General features: G+C 49.2%; 1 protein-coding gene across 3 annotated transcripts in view; it reads right to left on the reverse strand.

The window, feature by feature from the left end:
* LRRK1 (leucine rich repeat kinase 1) overlaps nt 1-22,191 on the reverse strand; it is a 123,508-nt gene that overhangs the window by 24,097 nt on the left and 77,220 nt on the right. For all 3 annotated transcript variants that reach the window (XM_082617889.1, XM_082617891.1, XM_082617890.1), the window contains exons 11-23: nt 21,511-21,623; nt 20,409-20,485; nt 14,890-15,019; nt 14,136-14,248; nt 13,492-13,706; nt 11,327-11,491; nt 10,656-10,828; nt 9,433-9,553; nt 9,016-9,175; nt 8,352-8,628; nt 5,050-5,221; nt 2,321-2,484; nt 1,157-1,296 (exon numbers count right to left, since the gene is read on the reverse strand). In XM_082617889.1, coding sequence (XP_082474015.1) covers nt 1,157-1,296; nt 2,321-2,484; nt 5,050-5,221; nt 8,352-8,628; nt 9,016-9,175; nt 9,433-9,553; nt 10,656-10,828; nt 11,327-11,491; nt 13,492-13,706; nt 14,136-14,248; nt 14,890-15,019; nt 20,409-20,485; nt 21,511-21,623 — 2,020 coding nt within the window. The remainder of the gene's footprint in view (nt 1-1,156; nt 1,297-2,320; nt 2,485-5,049; nt 5,222-8,351; nt 8,629-9,015; nt 9,176-9,432; nt 9,554-10,655; nt 10,829-11,326; nt 11,492-13,491; nt 13,707-14,135; nt 14,249-14,889; nt 15,020-20,408; nt 20,486-21,510; nt 21,624-22,191) is intronic.

Below are 22,191 nucleotides of genomic sequence, written 5' to 3' on the forward strand. Positions count from 1 at the left end.
GCTGGCTGGTGGTGCTGTGTCTAGGCAGCCCTGTCTCAGGCCCTCAGCTCAGTCCTTCCTGTCTAATAGGCCCTAGTCAAATCCCCAGCAGCACCTGTTGTGGAGAGATCACAAAGGGCCCGTAGGGTTCATATGGCTTAGAGGCCCCCATTGTATGGCCAAGCACCGCCCAATTGCCCCAACCCACACACTAAACTACCTTCCCTTAGGCTCCTTTCTAAGCTTATTTTCCTTGTAGGTCACCTTTCCCATCAACACCCAAAGGACCCCAGACCCGGGTGTCCAGAGTATGATCTGGAGCACGCCCAACCACTGTTTCTTAAGCATTTCTTTTGATGCTCTCCCAGGATGCAGGGATGGTGTACAGGTGAGGAAGCCAGCTCAGGAGGCCAGATGACTGGACTAGCAGGCCAGAGGCGGCACTAGGATCCCAAACTCGCTCTCTGCTTTTTTGGTCTCCAGGCTTCCGGAGTTGAGGGCTCACAGGGAAGAGGCTGCCTGGTTTGGACTGCATGGCCTCCTCCCTGCAGGATGCCCCGCAGTGGGTTTGTCTCCACTTCAGTAGCAAAACAAACAGAGGACCTCAAGAGCTGCACTTCAAAAAGTATTTTCTTTGGGTGGACTGTCAATGAAGAAACTGATCAAAGGGGCTGGAAAGGGCTACGTGGGTGGCTGATCACCGCTGGGATTCGGGGGTTTGGGGTAGGCAGGGAAGAAAACTGGGGGCCCTTGGCAGGTGTGGTGCCTTCCCTCCCACCCCTGCACAAGGGATGAATCTCCAGCTGCGGGCTCCTCCCTGGATTTCAGCAGCCCTGTCCTCACCATGTAAACAAGAACACATGAGGCTCACATGGAGGGTCTTCCTAGACCATGTGCGGTACCCGGGGCATTCTTCCTCCACGCTGTGGGCAGCCAGAGGCCAAATCCCTCCCAGGACCCGTGGGTCTTGGCCCACTTCTTCCTCATAGCACCTCCACCCATGCCCACAGCTGGACTCCCCCAGGGCTCAAGACTCTGCCAAAGGTCTGTTAGGACCCCTCTGGTCCCCTTGGGCTGAGTCGCAGTGGGATTTCTGTTCTCCAAATAAGGAGCCCCACCCCGATTTACAAAGAAATATTAACATGAGCCAAGACCTGGTTCAAAAACATTTTCTTACCAGGAAACCACTGATCAATCAAGGAGTTGACATGGTCTGTGATAAAAGCCATTGCCGAGAAGTCCCTTATTTCCGATTGGCAAATGATTTTTATTCCTCCACTTTTTTTCTTTTTCCAGTTCACATCCGAGGATTCCACACTGCAACCCAGAAACAAAAAGGGGTCCATTATTATCGGCTGTGAAGGGCCCTGGTTTAATCTCCTTGCCTTCAGGGCGAGGGTGCAACCCCCAGGGACCACCCCCTCTGCAGGGGCCCAGGCAGGACTGTCAGAGGAGGCTCCTGCGTTTGTGTACTTATGTGCATGGCCCTGCCTTGTCCCCCCATTGTCCCCCAAATGGTTAAGCGGACACAATGAGGACTTTGCAGGAAGGGACGCTCAGACTGGGATCTGACCCTTAGGTGTGACCCTGGGGAAGCTTTTTCCACCTGAACCACAGGCTTTGCATCTGCCAAGTGGCAACTGTGAGCTTTAAGTGGGAGCATCTATATGAAAGCACCAGGCACCAAGACTGGCCCAAATCAGGCCCTCAGAAAAGTTACTTTCCTCTTTTCCCCTCTCTTCTCACAGAGCTGAAAAAAATATTTTGAAAAATTAATTGTAGGTATGAAATAATCTTGTATGTACTAAACTAAACCTGATCAAAAATCAGTTACTAACCTGTTGAGCTGACTTTCTCTCTCTCTCTCAAAAAAAAAAAAAAAAAAGAGAGAGAGAGAACAGGAAAAAGGAGCTAAGGTAGGTACTGTGGGATACAGGTTGGGGAACCAGTGTCATCACCTGGGGCATCCTCTCTTAGGACAAGGGGGTTGTGCTGGATGGCTGCAAGGCCCCTGTAGGTCCCACCTAAGTGACTAAGGGGTGCTAGATATTCTCACCCCTGAGCTCAGTGGCCACCCACTTCCCTCCAGCGCTGGGCTGTGGTCACCACACCCTCCCTTGCCTTTCCTGTTCTGTAAGGGGAGAGAGGAAGGGGTGAGAAGGTGGGGAAGCTCTGGGACATTTGCTGGGGGTTTCCTACTTCTAGCAAGCTTCCATGAGGACCTGCCCTCGGGAACAGAACTCTGGACATCAAGTGGACAGTGTCCCGGTGGAGGCTGTCCTGAGGCCCGTTTCTGCAGCACCGTGGTGACCCGGTCAGGTGAGCTCCCAAATGTCCCTACCTGAGGTAGCCCCCATCAAAAGTGACCAGGAGTCCTTCCTGCCAATAGATGGTCTGATTTCTTTTCACTCTGAATGTGCTGCAGCGATTTCTCTGGTTTCCTGTAAAACTGTAAATGGTGACTTTCCTGTGCCTGCTTTTAGTATTCTTCTTGTTTTCAAAAAGCTGAAAGACAGAGAAAAAACCCTACTTAAGTAGACCAGGCTCCTTGCTGGCCCTGGGCAGAGCTGTGAAGAGGCTGTCCTGGCCCCATCATGATAAAGGACCACCGTCCATCTTCCCACCCCCTCCCTCCTGCACCGCTCATCCTGCTGCCAAATGAAATGCTGCATTATCTGAGGGGGTCTCCAGGATACTCTGGGAACACATTTCCCCTAAAAGATTGAAAACAGGATTTTCTTTTTCAAATCTTTTCCCTCCCTGATTTTACAAGTTACCTTAGAAAATATGGAAAGTACAGAAAAATATGAGAGAAAATAAAATACCAATTTAATACATAGATCATGAAAATTTTGATATATTTTATTCCAGGGTTTTTTCCTATCTACCTGTATGTTTATAAAACAGCTGAAGCCATATTTTGTAATTTTTTATTTCTAAATTTCTAATTGTGTATACTTTTAAAAACTTTGCTCTTCCTATGTCATTAAAAACTCATAAAATTCATTTTTCTAAAGCTCAATATTTTATTAAGTATAGTAATTTGCTGAATTATTCTCTTCTTTGGATTTTTAGGTTGGTTCCAATCTTTTGCTCTTTCAAATAAGCCAGATGAACATGAAAACCACAGAGCTTTCTCTGATTTCAAATGATTTCTATAGTTCACATTTATAGCAGTAGTATTATTGGGTCAAAGGGTTTGAACATTTTCAGGCTCTGGATGCCTAGTGAGGAATCACTTTCAAGGTGAATAGGCTGTATATTCACTGACCATAGTGTGTAAACTTTCCTGATTCTGGGGCTGGCTGTTAGCTCTCTGCTAATTTGATAGGTGACAAGTGGTATCTTATCAATGCTTGAATTTGCAATGCCTTTGATACTTCTGAGACTGAACTCCTTTTCCTCATCTGAATTTCAACAGGACTTCTTTCCTAATTCTGAGTGAGGGATGCTGCCAGGAAGGGCGCCTACTTCCACACCCAGCTGGGCCCACACCCCGCCAGCCACTGAGCCCACTTGGAAGCTCAGGCCTCACACGATGCTGATGCTTGGTGACCTCCCACTTAGAACGTGGCAGGAGGAAGAGTTCAAAGTGAGGTAAGAGTGACCCATGCGCCCACTCCTTCCATCTGTCAGTGCACCCAACTGTGTTGCTAACAAGTCTCCCTCCCATTAACATGAGCTGTGAGAGAAAATGCCAAAGCATTTTCAGGCTCTTCTATTTACTTTTGCACATTTCAGTAAAATGGGAAGATCAAAGAATATCTTTACTTAATACAAGAAGTTTAATTCCATAAGGGCCTTATAATTAGAACATGGCAAAAGCAAACTCATACTGAGTTTAATGTCAGTTATTCAACAGTCCTGGCTTATGTCAGGGGTTCTCACACTGTAAAGTAAGTTACAATTCTCTGGAAGGCTTGTGAAAAACAGAGCCCTGGGCTCCATCCTGGAGTTTCTGATGCAGCAGGTCTGGGGCAGGCCCAAGAATTTGCACTTCTAACAAGTTCCCAGGTGAGGCTGATTCTGCTGGCCCAGGAACCCCACTTTGAGAACCACCACTCTAGCCAACCACTATTTCCATATTATTGTCTTGCATGAAATGAATGTTGACTGACAGCCGGGACTTTCTTCAACACAATACCAGGTGAACCCACAGAAAAGAATTCCTTGGGTTAGGTCCTCACTGCTCCCAGACCAAGTTAAAGTTCTGTGCCAGTGGTTCTCAAGCTTGACTGGACAGTGGAGTCACCTGGAGAGCTTTAAAAAAATACTGATCCCTGGGCTTCCCTGGTGGCACAGTGGTTGCGAGTCCCCCTGCCGATGCACCAGACACGGGTTCTTGCCCTGGTCCGGGAGGATCCCACATGCCGCGGAGCGGCTGGGCCCGTGAGCCATGGCCGCTGAGCCTGCGCATCCGGAACCTGTGCTCCACAACGGGAGAGGCCACGGCAGTGAGAGGCTTGCGTACCTCAAAAAAAAAAAAAAAAAAAAAACTGATCCCTGGCTGCCACACCCACAGATTCTGACTTAGTGGTCTGTGTCTGGGTCTGGTCTGTGTCTGTTAGAGCTCCCCAGGGGAGTCTAGTCACAGCCTGAATGGTAAAGCCATGATTCTGAGGCCATGGTTCTCCAGGTGTGGTCCCTGACCAGCAGCATCACCTGGGGCAGTGGTTGGATAAGCAGACTCCTGAGTCCCAGTCCACAGCCACGGAGCCAGAACCCGAGTGGGGCCTAACTGTCTGTGTTCTAACAAGCCCTCCAGGGGATGTTGATGTTGGTTAGATTAGAACCCCTGCTCTTAATGGGCTATTCTGTCCAAGCCAGCTAGGCACTGATTTGGTATTCACAGAATGATTCAAGTGGGTCTGTGGCTTAGAGGAGAGAAGGCAGCCATGCTGTACTAGCCTCCGGGCCCTAAGTCAGCAGATTTGCTGCAGGACAAGGGTCTTCAGCCAGGCTCCTCCAGCAAAGGGCATCTCCCTCCCTCCCTTCCTCCCTCCCACCAGGGCACAGTTGCAGGTGCCTCGCATGCAAGCAAAAACTGCCCCATGTAGAAAATGCAACTACCTGAAGGTCCATCTCGGCCAAGCTGATCAGCATCCGTGCTATAAACCTTTGCCAGAAGCCAACTGGAACGAAGCTCATCTTAAACACCCTCTGAATGGTGTTGGCCGTGGGATGCCGCATGCCGTGGGTGTCCAGGCCAGGTTTGGATGGAAGAAGATGTGGCAGGAGATAGCTGAAACACACCAAAGGGGGCTGGTGAACCAGGGGCCTGAGGTCTGCTGCAGGGCTCTGACCCCAGCAGACGGACTGGCCTGGGGCAGGCTCTGCTGAAACAGCTCAGGCTGCCCGGTGCCTTCCTCCCCGGGCCTTGGAATCTTATTTTTAGATAGAGGGGGTAGTTTATATGCTTCGAATAAATGCTCCAAGAGAAAATGAAGATAGGCACAGTGAATCTGTTTATTGACGTCTCTAAGATAGAGACTAGAATACGGCTAAGGGAAGACGTGGAAACATCTGTGGTCATAAACAGGCACAGCAATTAGTAGTTAATTCTCTGTAAACTGGGTTGCGACTGGGGAGTCACTTAAAATTAACTTTGGATGGTGAAGGAAAAACAAATACAGCTGCACAGTTCTAAGGACAATGTAGATATTGGGGTCAGAGAAACGTTTTTGGCCTTAGAAGTTATTTATTGTTCTTGACCCGTTGAAACAACACAGTTGCCTTAAAAGTTCGAATGAGGCTGTTTGTGCAAAAGAGCCATGTTTTATGAGAGCACTCTTACTCATAAAAGTGCTGAATCACAGTGTCAGTGAGCCATTCATGACTGTGATCGTTTGGAAACAGCTGAAATGGGGGAGGTCCCTCTAAGATTTCCCTGACAACCAGCAACCTTCTGTGTGCCCTGGAGCTAAGGCGGCCTTGGGCAGAGCCTTGGATGTGCCCTTTTCTTAAAGGTTTGCCTTCAGCTCTCCTAATCCTTTAAAAATACATCAGTTTAGGTCCTATAAAATGTCTTTAGAACTTTCTGAAAGGGAGCGCTGAAAATATTGTAGAAGAAAAGTCAATGACAGCCTGGTGGGTGGAGCACCCAGGGATCGATCCTGGCTCTGTCTTCAGCACACAGCTTAACCTCACTGCGATTCGACTTCCCTGACGTGGGAAGAGAAAGGATACTGACCTCAAAGGGTTAGAGAAGGATGGACAGGGGGCAGATGGTGAAGTTTTAGGTCCTTTCCAGCCATTACAGGTCTTGGGTGAAAGGACCTTCTCAACTATCCCAGCTAGAGTGCCTCTCTCCACAGGCAGGTGCTCTCCAGCAGATGCCCTGATTTAGTCCTTTAAGTTCTGCGAAGTCCTTCTTTATCTCTCTGACCTCCCCAAACAGGAGGCCCTCGTCAGTGCCCAGTGTGATTTATCCTGCTTCTTCTGCCTGCATCATGCTCAGCTTGGATCTCACGGGACCCCCTACACTTCCTGTGTGCTGAAGCTTCCTGCTTCTTTCTACCTGGCAGGTGTCCCCTGGGCAAGGGGAGGGAGCACGCTCTGCACCCAGGTGCCCCAGTACGCAGCACACAGAGCAGGTGCTCAATATTTTTGAAGGCAGAGGAGACTTAGAAGCCAGCATGGTAAGTGCAGAGATTTAAACTGACTGGCAATGGAAGCCCTGCTCAAGGTGAGCAGAGTCCTGGGAGACCATTGGCACCTCCTTAAAAGTGATCACTAGTAGGGCAAGGCTGTCCCAGGGGAAGAGCCTGGGGAATTAAGAGGTGAGTTCTTCATGTGCCTGTTGAACATCAAGTCTGTGAAGACCTGGGCACTGCGGAGCCGGCTCACACTATGTCCCTGAGGTTGTCTCAGCAGTCGGGCAGGAGCCTTCCCTGAGTGCTGAGAGCCAGCGAGTCCCCACCTGGAAGGTACACAAACACTCAGAAGTCTAGGGAGGTTCAGAAATGCCCTGAAGGTTTTCCCAGGGACTGGAGGCTTTCAGGGCTGCAGTTGAAAACCATGCTCTAAAAGGAGCAGCAAATGCCTTTGTTTTTGTTGATAGTGTCTTCGACCATATAAAACCTTATGGGGTGAGGAGCTGGAACTCCTTGTCCCTGGGGCACAAGGGAACCATTATACCTGTGCTAAGATGGAAAACGCTTGGACACTTCTGACTTTAGATGGAACCAGACACCATTGGCTATGAGCACTTAACACAAAGATGGAAACAATAACAGTACTGATAATCCTTGATGTCCTTGAAGCTCACAGGTGGAGGAGACACTTCTCATAGCTTACATGTATTATCAAATTTAATCCTCACAATGACTATAATACTAGTAGATAATAGTATTATTCCCATTTTACAGATGAGAAAAGAAAGGAAGTTGGGACTTGCTTTTACATAGTGCTAATATCTCCTCATTCCTCTAACCTGTTGATAAAATAACCAGAAAATTGTCAGATTCTGGCTGCTTCACTGTGTGCTTTTTCATGGGCCAAAGTCAAGGACACACCTGGGCCATGGTGTGAGGGATCATGTGGGTTTTGAATTCCTCTTTGGGGTTTCTCTTTTTAGGACTCAGTCTTGGCCCTCATGAAGCTGGAACAGGAAGGACTGAGGCCCCCTCCCATAGTCATAAGACCAAGTGGAAATCTCAGAGAGAGATGGCCCAGGGCTGGCTCCCAGGAGACCCAGTCTGTGCTGATGATATTGCTGGGCTGGCCACACAGGGTCCAGGGCAGCTCCCTGGGAGTCTCCTGTGGGCATCCCCCCAGAGCTCTGGGGTTGAGGGGCAGGATGGTGACAAGTTCTATGACAGATGAATGGAAAAGGTCTGTGGATTTGGCATCCTGGCCTCAGGGCCAACATCAGCATCAGACCCAGGAAATGGCTGAAACTGAAATTAGGGCAAGGAGGCCCTGAGAACCAAGCTGGTTTAGGTCAGAGCATCATTAGATTTAACCCACATGCCCCTCCAGCCCCTGCCCTCCCTGCGTTTCGAAGCTGGGCTGTATAATTAGCACACACATCTTTGTTACTTACTCCATTTTTATTCATCAAACAACCAAGCAATCAACCTCCCAAAGCGTGAACTTCCCAAAGTTACCTTTAATGCCATTGCCATTCTTGCATGTTTTCCTACACCTTTTCAATAAATGGATTTCTTTGAACCCCCTGAAGAGAGACATCCAAGGCACAGGAAGGAGCAGCCAGCCGGGGGACCGGCCAAGCCCACCCCCTGCTGCCCCAGCCCAGGCAGGCAGGTCATTATCATGGGCCGTCCCTGGAAATCTTGCTCAAGCCACCAGTGGTCCCAGCCCTAATTCCTTCCTCTAGGGGGCAACCGGCACAGCCCAGTCCATGGCCTCACCTGTCATTGGCGACGGGCAGGGCTATCTCAAATTTGGCCAGGAACTGGAAATACTGCTCTTCCGTCTGCTTCGTGAAGCCGGTCCCTACCAGCAGCATCCTGAGGTCCTCCGCCCTGATCACCCCGTTCTTGGCCACCGACCTGGAGCCCTTGATGTTGAAGATCCTCTGCAGACATTCAGACAACCAAATGGGGTCGAGGAAGTAGAGGTTCCTCAGGCCGTGGCTGGTGTCCGGGAAGTGGAGCAGGGTGCCAGTTTCAATGAGGAAGCTGATGGCTGCTCAGGGGAGGGGATGAGGGAACAGTGTCAAACAAAGGGCAAAAGGGACTCTGGGTGACCTCCTCCTAAGGGGGCCAGCTTACAGATTCTTCTTAGGAAGCCACCAACACTCCCAGCACATGGGGCCCTTCACATGTTCTCAACAGGCATCTTGTAACTCTTGCCAATGTGATCTCCATTATTCATGGATTCCATCTTTGCAAATTCACTTACTCGTTAAAATTGATTTGTGACCCGAAATTGATACCTGAAGTGTCTTTGCAGTCATTTGCAGACATGCGCAGAGTGGTGAAAAATTTGAGTGCCCCTTCCCAGGGCCCTGTGCCTGTGCCTGCTGGTACCCACCTGATCCCCCCTCCCTCCCCACCCTCCCAGCCCACCCACCGGACTGTAGGTCCTCGTAGTCCTTGATGTCATTGCTAGGCATCTGCTCTACCAGCTGCTCCAGCTGCCTGTCCGTCAGGTACTGCACATCATCGCTCAGGCCGCGGCGCTGCTGCTCCGCCAGCACGGCCTCCTGGAGGCTCAGGTAGCTCCTGGGTATCTGGGACAGGTGGGAAAGGCTGGGCCCTCAGGTGTGCCCGGCCAGCCTGGTTTGCCTGCCACCCTCCAGAGGACTGACTAGGTGGAATGCTTCCTGTCACTGTCCCACCCCTCCCTTCCCCCAAGAAACCGCTCACATGGGGACCCCACACTATATACAGCACATGTGTTTTACAGTAGAAAGAAAGAGGGAGGTACAGTTCCCCTGACACATGGCAAGCAGGCCCCTCTGGCTTCAAGGGGATGAGAGGTACCCACCAGCCTCCCCGCGAGTCGCTGGCAGCCAATGGTGCTGCCCACATCTTTCATGCTGCACGTGACGTGGAAAATGAGCTGCCGCAGCCCTTCCTGACCTTCCAGGCTCTTACAGGAAAGCTCGCTGTGAGTGCAAAACAGAACCGTGCTCATTCATCGTACCCCCCCTCTCTGACAAGCACTGCAGTGCCTCTGTTTCCCTAAGTGTTTCGTCCCAAACACTGGCAAGTTGAGAAAACTCATGAGAGATAGACACAGAAATTTAAGGAGGCCTTACTTGATGCAAAGCATGGTGCTGGGGGCACCACAATGTGCTGTTTTAGTCTGTCTTCCCAACGTGCCCACTTTACAGAGGAGGAAAGTGAGGCATGCAGGCACAAGGTGACTCCCAAGGACACAAGCTGGAAAGGAGCAGGCTTGGGTGGGACTCAGGTTTCTGACCCACAGCCAGCACTCCTATTATCGCAGGCCCCAGGGGGCATTCTCAAGGGCACTCGAGGAATTCCTGAAAGCCCCATCCTGTACTCTGAGCCACATGGCATGTCTCCAGGCTGACCCATGCAGCAATGTCCATGGCACTTCACCCAGAGCGAGGGAACCCAAGAGCCACCAGGGTAGCAGTCAGAGAACACTTACTAGCTGAGCCTCAGTTTCATAACCTTCAAAGTGGGCACAACAATCTCCATAACCCGCAGAGCTGTTGTGAGAATCCAAGGACAGGAGTGGGAGAATCAACACGCCCAGGACACTGGTCCCACAAGCAGTGGTCCATCCTGAACCCCACCCTGTGGCCCTCCCCCATCTCAGCCCCTCTGGACCACTCAGACACACTGGGAGGACCAGGACCACACCTGGGGTCTGTTCTTGATCAATGATCAACAAATGTGATGGGTGGTGTTTGAGTTTCTATCTCGTGGTCCCACTGGGGCCGTGCACACTCAGCACTGGCCCTGTGGGTGGGGAGACTTGGACAGGAAGCACAGAGGGTGTCTCCAGGCCCTGCCCTGCAGATCCTCTAGCAGCTCTTCACCCTCCCTAGGGCTGCATCTGTTCTGGGGGCCCAGCTGCCACCCTTCACCCTGGACAGGGCAACAGAGGAGCACAGCCCCTGCCTCAGGAGCCCTCTGCAGGCAGAGCAGGCGTCCCCAGGGAGATGGACAAGTGAGGGGCCGGCAGCCACAGCCCCGCGACAGGTGGGGATGAGCAGGATGCCATGGGATACTCACTGTAGGTGTTTGAAGGTGATGTCCGGGAAGCCGGTGGCCCTGGACCCGGAGGGTGAGCGGCAGAGCGCCAGCACATAGGCGCGCAACGTGGCGATTCTCTCCACGCGGAATTTGGTTTCGATTAAGTCCAGGTGTGTTCCCACCACCAGCACAACGGCGTTTGGGGCCTTGGCCTGTGAGAGAGAGTCTGGCTGGGGACGGGAACAATTCCCTAGGCGGTGGATGTGCCAACCCTGTACGCCCTGGCCCTCAACCATCACCCCGCTGCACCCCGCACTCCTCTCTGAGAACCTCGAGGGCCTGCCACACACTAGGGGGTGTGTGGGGGCCTGTGACACTCCCTGGGGCCTCCATCTCTGATCCCTTCAGACAGCGCCCCAGCTTCTGGCCCAGGTCACCTTTCCACTGGAAGAGGGGAGCCCCGTTCCCCTCTTGGGTCCACGATGCAGGGCTCTTAAATTTAAGGAAGCAGAAAAGTACAAGAGCACCATCAACCATGTGGCCCAGGAGCGTTTTAAGTGCTTCACAGTGACCTGTGATTCTGGGGCCTCGTGACAGCCCAGCAAAGTGCAAAGCAGTTCTCCCTAACCATTTCCTTTTTTCCCCCGAGAAGCGGCGGGGCCCCTGCAATGTCCTGAGGACTGAGAGCTGAAGGGCTGGCACCCCCTCACCTCGATGTTGAGAAGCCAGAACTGAAGGCTGGCCACAGCCTCCTCCCCCAGCGCCAGGTTCCAAACCACCACATACAGGGCCTTGTCTGTGAAGAAGCACTGGTTGACCGTGGCCATGCTGGCGGGGCCACCGATGTCCCAGACGTTGAACTCCACAGACTCAATCTACTTGAGCAACAAGGCAGCAACAGGGAGACATTTTAGCAACCAGGGTTTTAGTCAGTCAAATTGAGATAACTGATCACTCTGAACGTTGTACATGGGGGCCTGGTAAAGGCACAGCCATGGAAAAGCATGGCCTGTCCTGCTGTTTTTCTCAGGAACCAGCCATCTGAGGGAGAGAAGGGGGCCCAGCGGTTCAGAGGTGGGCTTCCAGGGGCTTCCATCTACTGCTATGGGAGCAGGGGTCCTGGAAGGCTGGGTCCCCTGGGCAGAGGCGTCTGCAGAATGTCGGGGGGCACTGTCTGCCTCCATCTCAGCTGCAGACAGTTAGGAGACATCCTGCCAGAGGAAGCCGGGGGCTGACGGCAGTGCTCACACCAAGGCTTAACCTCCATCCAAGTGAGGGCAAGGCCAAGCAGACAGGACCCTGAACTGTGCAGGTCAGAGGGCAGTGCCCACCAAGGATGATGGGAAATGGCCCTGATGTGGGAATCTAACAAAAGATTAGTTGCTGGGCTCCAGGGAAAGGCTGTGTAAATGGTGGTTTCTCTATCGTTTTTTGAGGTCAGAGTCTGGCCCGAGTAGCTAAGGTTGCACTTTTCTGTGGCAAAGAATCGTTCCCACCACGCTGCAGTTTGGCCTCCAAGACACAGTGTGCTGACCTGCTTTTTTGGTGTAAAGATGAAAATGGACAGCTGTTCTAAACTGGCTGAAGGCCCAGCCACACAGAGAATTACGGGAACTCAGTGTTCACAAGATCAGGTGGTTGTCCTTCAATGAAAGGGGTGGGGAGAAACTTGAATGACGGCAGAAAGGAAGTGGGGGCAGCCGAAGGTCAGGAAAAGTGGAAATACTACTAATTCACCCCTCAGACCTCAGACAGCTATTTGCTTAAGAACAGCTGGAAGAAAGTGACATGGAATAATTGCTTAAAAAAGCAGGAGAGAATACAGATTCTGGTTACTTTCGAGAACCTTTGGACATGCGTGAGCTAGGTTCACTCCTGGGGTGTTCTGGGGAAGGGGGCAGGGCTGGTGTTAATTATCTGGCCCTAATGGGCAGATCTCCATTCTCTAGAGAACTAGTTTCTGAGTCCATATTAACATATACATTCAGCTTAAATGCTTCATGACTCGAATTGGATTTCCCTGACTTCAAGTGATTTTGTGTGAAAGACTCTGCAATAAAACTGATCTCTAGCTGGCCCTGTGCTGGGGGCTGTGGGGAAAATCATGCAGCTTCTGGCCTCAAGGTCGCTGAGCTTTCCACAAATAGCCTCCATGCACCTGTATCGCTGTGTGGCTACGTGTACCCACAAATACGGCAACAGGTAAGGGAGGCATCATTGGCATGTATTCACCCCCTGTGCCAGGAGAAATAGCTCAGACCTGTGCTATAGTCCATCCCACCAATATTCCACAGGCTCTTTTCTCTGATTCAAGTGCAAGACAATTTTCATTTGTCTCATACTGAATGAAAAACAGGATGATTAATAGGTTCATTGAAGGACTCATTTTAAATAGGGCTTAGAAACTAGACCTTTCAGAACTTGGGGTGAAAGCAGGTTTTGAGGAGGACAGTGCATTCATGCTGGGGCTGCCTTCTCAGCCTTCCTGTTAGGGGCAGGTATTAGTATATCTCACTCCTACAGCAGTAGTTCATTCTCAGCCCTGGGGAGGGGCCCTGTCCCCGGCCATTTGAATCACAGTCTTTGGGGCTTGGTCACTGCTGTCTTTAAAAAGCTCATCAAAGCAGTCTAACCAACAGCCAGGGTTGGCCTGGAACCTCAGCTTAGCTATAACAGAAAAACTACAAGGACACGTTAAGAAATTATTCACTGCCCTTGGCATGAGCTGGTTTGAAACACACACAGTGACCCCTGCAAATATCCTGGGCCTCAGATACCAGGCTAAGAAAATCCTGGGCTCTCTGGAGAGGAGAGAGAAGGGGCCCTGGAAGCTCCCTCCCTCCCACAGGGACTCTGCACGCCAACCATCCTTGACCTTGGCTCTCGAGCCAGCCGGCCTCTGGAGCTCCCACTTGGTGGTCCTGATGGCGGCCTCGCTGTGCACCACCTGGGGGGCCCTCCCCGTCTGTAAGATCTCCAGGAGGGTGGACTTGCCCTGACGCGGAGGACCCACGATGATCATCTTCATCTGCTTACACTTCTCCGCTTTCCGCAGCTGAGCACGCAGATAAGACAGCACTGCTTTGGGGCCTGTGCAAAATCACAGTTGGGGAGAGTGGATGCTGCTGCTGACATATAGGTGGGAACATGCTCACATCTCTTGAGAAACAAAGTCCTATCTGGAAGGAACACTTTCTGTGTGTTCTAATTGGGTAAGTTGAGAAGACTCTTGGGTCTATGGAGGGAAGGTGTGATATGAATCACCCCAAAAGTGAAGTTTAAAAGTCAAGGATCTAAAGACAGCATCCTTGCTGCTACAGGTCATAGATAGTTTGATCACATGGTCAATTGCAATACAACGGTCCACAGCAACCATTGAGTTCTGGATAACTTTACAGCATCTTCCCAAACACGGGAGCCAGAGGTGGGCTCCACAGGTCCCCCAGCTGTTTCCACCCCAGATCCTTAACAACTGGACTTGAGTGCCTTTTCAAGGGGGTGACGCTGAGGAAGCCCTACCTTCTTTTCTAATCTCTGCAGGCACATTGCTGATGTTCAGGTCTTCAATGTCCAACTGCCAGAGGTTGCCCAGCTGCCCCAGCTCAGGAGGGAGCTCTCGGAGGCCAGGATTGCTGAGGGCACACACACACCATGGGAGAACACACACACAGCAGCCCATCAGCCTCTGGGGCCTGTGGGGGCCACTGACAGTCTGTACCCCAAGCCCAACATCTTGGGCCCTGATTTCAAGTGTTCCATTTAAATACTAATTCCCAAGCCTTACTCCCTGGGAAGCCAGTGGTACAAATGGCAGCTCTGTCTTCTGCAAATCCCCATGGTTTAGAACGGGGTCCCCTCCCCCAACTTTCCCATCTCTTCTATCATTTACACTATCCTAATGATGATCACCGCCTCTTCTTGACAAGGCAATGTAACCTGAATTATTTTATATTTTCATCAAGTTTTGCACACTGTCTGAATCCCCCAGCGGTGCTCAGCAGTAGGTACTTAGTAAATGAAAGGATGGATGATTGAGGAGTTCTTCTCATAATAAATGAGTGAAATAGCAAAGAAGGCATCATTGCATCACTACCTCTGCCTTCCCTTCCCTCGCCTCTTTGACTAAGCCTGGCTCTGAAAATCCAACTGCTGCTTCTTGGTACATAGGTGGATTATTTCTCCCTGGCTTCCATGTCCTCAGGTGGTTTACACAAGGACATTCTGCTTCCCTGGGCCAGAAGGGCCAGTGCAACTGCTCTGGCTGTGTACTTACTTTCCCAAGTAGAGTTCTGATAAGCTCTTCAGTAGGCAAACCGAGGGTGGGACTGTATCCAGGTGGTTGTCATTCAGACAAAGGACTTCCAAAGACTCACTTAAGAAGGGAGGAAATTCCAGCACACATGCTGCAAAGAAGTGCAAAGCAGACTGTACATTTGAAAATAATTCTGGACCACCACAGCGTTGGAGGTGTATAACCTGGTACAACCTCTGGAAGGCACTTTTGACAAGTCTATCAGAATAAGGTGCTCATCTCATGGATCCAGGGATTCTAATTCTAGGAAACAGTCCTACAGACATCCTGGCACGTATGGCAAAGATGTGAGAACAAGCACACTCAGTGGCACACTTTGTAATATTAAAGGTAGAGGACAGCTTATGTGTCCACCCACAGGGAGTTGGTTAAATGAGTAATGGGATTATATACAACTATTACAAAGCACAGGGCAGGTCTACATGTATGGGTGTGAAGAGATACTCAAGAGCTATTGGTAAATCAAAAAAGCAAGGTGTGGAATTAGGTATCCAGAAGGCTTAACTTGTGTACCACAAAACATATGCAAACATGAGAGCAAACACCCTCCCATGAACTTAGGAATGTTATATGCATGTGTGCATACACATTACAATGCACATATGCATGCTATATGATGTTGTGTGCATGTGCACACACCACACACATGTATGTGTTACATGAAGTTGTGCGTATGCACACACATGTGCACATATGTATGTTATGTGATGTTATGTGCACACATCACAATGCACACATGCATACATATGTTATATGAAGTTGTGTGCATGCACGTATGTTATAAGGTGTTATAGGCATGTGAACACATACCACACATGCACACCCATATGTATACGTTACATGCTGTTATAGGCATGTGTATACACACCACAAATACACATGTGGCGTATATGTTACAATGTATGTCAGACACAAACACAGTTGCTACCACAGACACATGAAATTCCATAGTTTTCTCTGGAGAAGGGAATTACTAGTGTAATGGAGCAGGACCCTATGGGGCCTTCCCAGAACAGCCCCTCCCAACCCCATGTCCTCCTCATGCCTCTTGTCGGTAGAAAAATTGTAGCCTCTTAGGCTTCCCCAAGTTCTAAAGAGTACAGTTCATCAGAGAAGTTGAGAAAATGCAGAAAGAAAGGAAAACAGTCAAGCAAGACAAAATAATAGTTTAGCTATTAGACAAAGTCAATGATCTTTAGTCAAGAGCTATAGATAATATTCTGAGTCATGTCCTTTGAGCTGTTTTGCAGATACTGAATCCCCCACGAGGTGGAAGAAGTTAACTGTATGCTGCCCACAAGCACACAGTCCCCAGACTGTGTTGGAACCAGAAGGTTGATGAGGTTGACACCCGATTACCTCACCACCAACCAATCAGGAGAATGTCCACGAGCTGATCACACAACCCATAATCCCCCTCCCTCACCCTGTCTTTAGAAACCTTTCCCTGAAAGCCTTTGGGGAGTTCAGACCTTTTGAGCACTAGCTGCCTGGACTCCTTGCTTGGTGCCTGCAATAAACACTGCACTTTTCCTTCACTGCAACCCGGTGTCAGTAGATTGGCTTTACTGCATGTGGGCGAGTGGACCTGAGTTTGTTTTGGTAACACTAGGAGACTGAATATTCACTCCATGCCCTTTGGTGCAGTTCAGAAATTTTGTTTACCATATACATGTATTACTTCTTCAATTAAAAAAGCTAGTTAACTGAAAAATAATAATGTGGGCTTGGTTTTTATGCTTCTTAGGATGGCATTCTCTGAAAAACAAGTCAACTCTCTAGTATATTTAAGTGATTTCATTAATTAGACTAATTATGAGATTACTATTAAAATCACACCAAATTTGCTGTTTCCACAGCACCAGAGTGTGTGAGTTGAGAAAGAATGTGGGGAGAGCTTGAACACCGATGGGAATCAGAGGGTTGGATTGAAGCAGAATCTCTAAAGTGCCTTCTCCTTTCTCCTAAGGCAGGGAGAGCACACCCCTGAGGGTCCCTTTCAGCTCAAATTCAAGGTAAAACAACTGCCTCAAAGCCCTCTCAGCTGGTTCTCTGCCAGACACATGAGATAGGAAAGCTAGAATTCTTTTGCAGGGCTGAAACGATGTTCCTCTGCCCTTGATCACAGCTCCTCCCTTAACTCTGGCTTTTCTCCACACATGTAGCTGCAGTCTCAATGGTAATGGGGTAACCTGGTATCAGAGAATGATCTGGGAGAGACGATAACGGAATACAGATATTGGCACCTGGAAAATTTCCCCAGCTAGTGCCACGCGAATGGCCCCTATGGAAATAAATGTGTAACAGACTTTTAAAGACAGCTTTGTACTAGTCCTTGTTCTACAAGAAAAATGTTCAAAAAGACTTTTATTTTTCAATGAAAAAGAATGATCAACTTCAGCCCTAATTCCCATGGAAAGAACATCAAGAATAAGAAAGGCTCACTTTCTTCCCAGAGAACACGTTCTGAACAAATGGCTTCTGTGCTTTCCAATTTTAAAGTTTCACCTTGGTGTTTATGAAGCCTCTTTAAGTAACGGACGGCTGGAATAAAGGACTTATACTGCAAACAGAGGCAACACCTGACACAGACCTCCTGGCCCAGAATGGAAACTCTGGAAACTGGGCTGGGCAGAGCACAGCTCAAGGTATTTATGAGCCGTAATTATTTATTCATAAGCTATTTATGACTTGGCTGGTCTGAATTTTACTATAAAAATGGCTGTCCAAATTATTTTTGGACGAGGCCACTGTGCCAACATGACTACTTGAATGTACATAAATCTACCTGGAGTCTTACTATCCGTCTGCAAACAAGTATAGATAATCCCTTACCCGAGGTCAACAGCCTGAGACAATAACCCTGCTGAGGAAAAGCGTTTGCAGCGGGTCTCTCCTTTTCACCAGGTGTGGGCTTCAACTTTCTACTCGAAATTGAAAAAATCAAGAGGCTTTTGTCATGCGCCAACAGCACAGCGCCATCCATCTCTGCCAGGGAAACTCCCAGAGGTGTGGCCCCTCCCCTAGCTCCAGACACATTCCTGCCGGCCACCAGCAGGGTCTCCAGAACACAGGTACATGTTTCTGTCCCACTTTTCACTGTGTGCCTCTGGCCTTGCACTCTGGCAGTTTCGAGAGAAAGTGGCTGCTCCTGCAGGGTGCTGGGCGCACCTCCTCGTGCACATCTCTATGCTCTGCATTTCTAGACTGGAGACACCTTTCTAGTCAACTGCAACCCCCGAGGCTTGACCCACAGTGGTGGAAGTGTGGCCGAGATCCATAATAGCAGCACTTTTCGTGCCTACCCTCCTGTTTGGGCATCCATGAGAAAAAAGTGTTTGCTTTTCCTTCCTTCCAAGTGAAATCCCTGTGTCTGGACTCAATTTACAAAGTCTTAAGGCCCTTTGTTTTGAGAAGGATCAGTTATGAAATTCCAAATTGCATTTCCCTGGTAGCAAGGTTAAGGGCCTTTCCTTTCTTTCTGGGCCATCTGGACTTCCTTTCCTGTGAACTGTTGATATCCATTGCCCAGTTTCTGCCTATTGGGTTGACTTAAAAAAAAAAAAATCAATTTGTAAGCCATCTTTGTATATTAGGGACTAAAGCCAATTTATGTTGCAACAATTTTTGTTGCAAATATTTCCTCTCAGTCTGTTTGCATTATGACTTTGTTTATCATGCCTTTTACTGAACAAAGTTTTTCCATTTTTACAACACCCAAGATTTTGCTCTTTTTTTAATGACTTCTGGATTTCCCATCTAGCTTTTAAAGGTCTTCCCAAATTATACATTTATTCTCTTAAATGTTATTTTTCTTTTATGCTTCAAGCTAACATCCGCATGGGGATGTTTGTAACTGATGTAAGGTAGGGCATCTAGTGCTGTGCTTCCCCCCTTTCAGCTGGACAAGCAGTTATACCGGCACTATTTATTGAAACAATAAAACATTATTTTTCCCACTAAATTGAAATGCCACCTTTATCATATATTAAATTCCTATATTAGGTCTATTTTTGGACCCTGTTCCACTGATGATGTGTTACTTTTTCAATCCTATGTAAAAACACTCTTACATGACTGATATATGCATTATCATATGTATACAGTAGTTCATCAAAAAAGGGCAACAGGTAGGCAGACTACTTAGTTCACCTCCTGCAAATGTGCCTTGGCCTCTGTGGCATTTCTTATCCCCATCTCACACCGTCTATACTCAAAGAGCACCTGTCAATATAGATTGATCAAGCTGAAGAAAAAAGTTATATTACACTTAAAACAACCTAAATATTGGTTCCAGTTCTATGGGACAGTATCCAGAGGGATATATCTGTGAGTGTTGATGGCTTTAGAACTCCTGGTTTTCAGGTTAAAAAAGAGGGCTGGTGACTGAACTTGAGGGACAGGTCCACACCTCCCCCTGTACCTTACAGAAGATAATGAACAAAAAGAACTGTTTTCCTAGAAACATTCTCTGCTGAACTGGCCTTGTTGTGTGACCATACAAACACCCTAGGAAAAGTTCTGTTTCTAATGAGTTTGGAGGAAGACCTCAAGCTCCTCCAGAATCTCAGCCCAGCCAGGACAGCCTGCAGGGCCAAGGGTGGCTGTGTTCCCATGTGGACCTCACAAGATGCCATAGTGTGGCAGTAAGGACTTCATAGTACTGCCCCCGGGCCCCAGTGCTGGATTCCACAATGCTGGCTGAGACCTGGCTCTTGCACTCAGTAGCCATGTGACCACATCAGTCAACCCTTGTGCTGAGGGTGTCCCCTCAAGTCCATATGTGGAAGCCCTGACACCCAATGTGATAGTATTAGGAGATGGAGTCTTTGGGAGGTGATCAGGTTTAGACAAGGTCATGAGGGTGGGGACTCCATGATGGAGTTAGTGTCCTTATAAGAAGAGATACCAGAGGGCTCTCTATCTCTCTCTCTGCCACATGAGAACACAGCAAGAAGGCAGCTGTCTGCAAGCCAGAAAGAGGGCTCTCATCAGAAACTGACACACCCAGATCTTGGACTTCCAGCCTCCAGAAAAGTGAGAAAATATATTTCTGTTGTTTAAGCTACCCAGTCAGTGGTACTTTGCTAGGGAAGCCTGAATTGAAGACACTCTGGAGGCTTAGTTTTCTCATCTGCAAAATGGAAAACCACAACCCATACGTCATGCGATGGTTAAAGAAAGACTGACGCATGTAAGGTATCTAGGGCAGTTCTCACACCCAGCAGGCCATCCACACACAGTAGCTACTAGTCTTACTGGCTGCAAACAGGAAAGGGGGTTTCAGGACACTTGCAGGCCATCTGTGTGACATGAGCCATGGGCACAGGTACTCCCAGGGTTCTGAGTCAAGCATGGGCATCTCTGGCATTCTCACAGGGCACTGCAGGGGAAAGCCCAACAGGAGGGCCATCCCCCTGTAGGGGAGCAGGGGCAGGGCCCGGCCCAGCTGTCTCATCTCCCAGCAGCAACACACACACCTGCCTCTGTCCCGGAACGCTGGCGGCCTCTGGTGGTGAAAAAGGAAATTCGCTTTGTTTTAAGTGCATCTTCATTTCTGTAGGGAGAAAAAAGTCAAAATTTGAGGAAAGCATGGCAAAGACATTTCTATTTTGGCTGTGACTGTACAATGCCACACATAGAGAAGGGAGAAAATTCCGTTGGCAGGGTGTTTGGGCCCCTGCGGCTGACGTGTAAGCATGGACAGTACCGGTTGTGCTCAGAGGTCTTTCCGGAAAAAAACAAGCTGGCAGGACTGGTGGCTTCCACCCCTGAGCTCTTCCATCTCAGGCAGGTGGTAGCGTTTCTGTGCCTGGCAGGAACGCCCATACCAGAGGCTGTTACTTCACGCTGTTCACTGAGGGAATTCTCTTAGGAGTATAAGTTCCACTGAGATGTCGCCTGCAGCAAGTGAACCAGGAAGGCTGGTCTTCAGGGTCCCAAGGACCAGCAGGGCTCATCCCCAGATTTTCCCCTTTTATTAGAAGACCTTGGAGGGTACTTTTTATTCAATCTCTATACACATTGGTTAGTGACTGGCAAAAACGTTTGAACAGAATGATAGGTGAGGCTAAAATGAGGAGATTCTCCAGGATCCTTTAAAAATTAGAAATGGGAGGACACTGTTTTGGGCTGAATTGTGTTCCCCCCATTCATATGTTGAAGTCCTAACCCCCAGTACCTCAGAATGTGACTGTATCTGGAGATAGGCCTTTAAAGAGGTGATCAAGTTAAAATGAAGTCCTGAGAATGGGCCCTGATCCAATCTGACAGGTGTCCTTATAAGAAGAGGAGATAAGGACACAGACAGGCACAGAGGGAGACCGTGTGAGGACACAGGGAGAAGGCAGCTGTCTCCATGCCAAGGAGAGAGGCCTCAGGAGACACCAACCCCACCGCCACCTCCATCTCAGACTTCCAGCCTCCAGAACTGTGAGAAATAAATGCCTGTTGTTTAAGCCGCCCAGCCTATGGCACTTTGTCATGGCTATTCAGCAAGCTGGTAGAGACACCATCCCATGCGTCTGTTGACTGGGGTTACACACACATTTGAGAACTTGCTGGGGACAGACCCCTGCTTACCTGCCAAATTGATTTCTAGAGAGATCCAGGGTTTTGAGTTGTCTGCAGGTCCACTTCTCTTGAGGTGGCAGTGCCACCAGCTGATTTCCTTGTAACTTCAAGAACATGAGGGCCTGGGACAGAGGGAGAGAGAAGCAAAGACGATGTCAAATACCAAAGGAGCAGAAGACCTGAAGGGAAAGTCAGTTCCCTGGCAAAGCGAAGCCAAATGATTATAACCGATTCACTGTCACAAAGATTCCAACAGTGTGGGGCTTCACAGTGTCTTAAAACTCATAAAATTATAGCAAACAGAGCAGATGGGATAATTAATAGAAGATCCTTCCCTTCAGATCAATGGGAGGCAATTATTCAAGAAAGAATGGAATCTAAGTACTTCTCAGAATTGAGGTTTCTTAAGAGTGACAATTATTTGTGGACCCATCCTGGGAATAGTAGATGAGTCTGAAGGTCCTGGAGGCCACTGTGTTACCACAGGAGGGGGGTGGGCACAGCATGATGCCTCTTTGGGCTGGCCCAGATGATGCCCTGGACAGGGGTCAGGTGGCATCAGTGACCCGGAAGGTGACCCGCCCCAGTCGTGCACCCTCTGTGCTGGCTTGACACTGATGCTTTCAGAGTAATGCAGAATTTCCTACCTGGGGCTGGCCCTGGGCACCAAGTGGTGAATAGGATCCATGC

Source organism: Mesoplodon mirus, assembly GCF_964341445.2.
Source record: "Mesoplodon mirus genome assembly, chromosome: 4".
In the NCBI taxonomy this organism is placed as follows: domain Eukaryota; kingdom Metazoa; phylum Chordata; class Mammalia; order Artiodactyla; family Ziphiidae; genus Mesoplodon; species Mesoplodon mirus.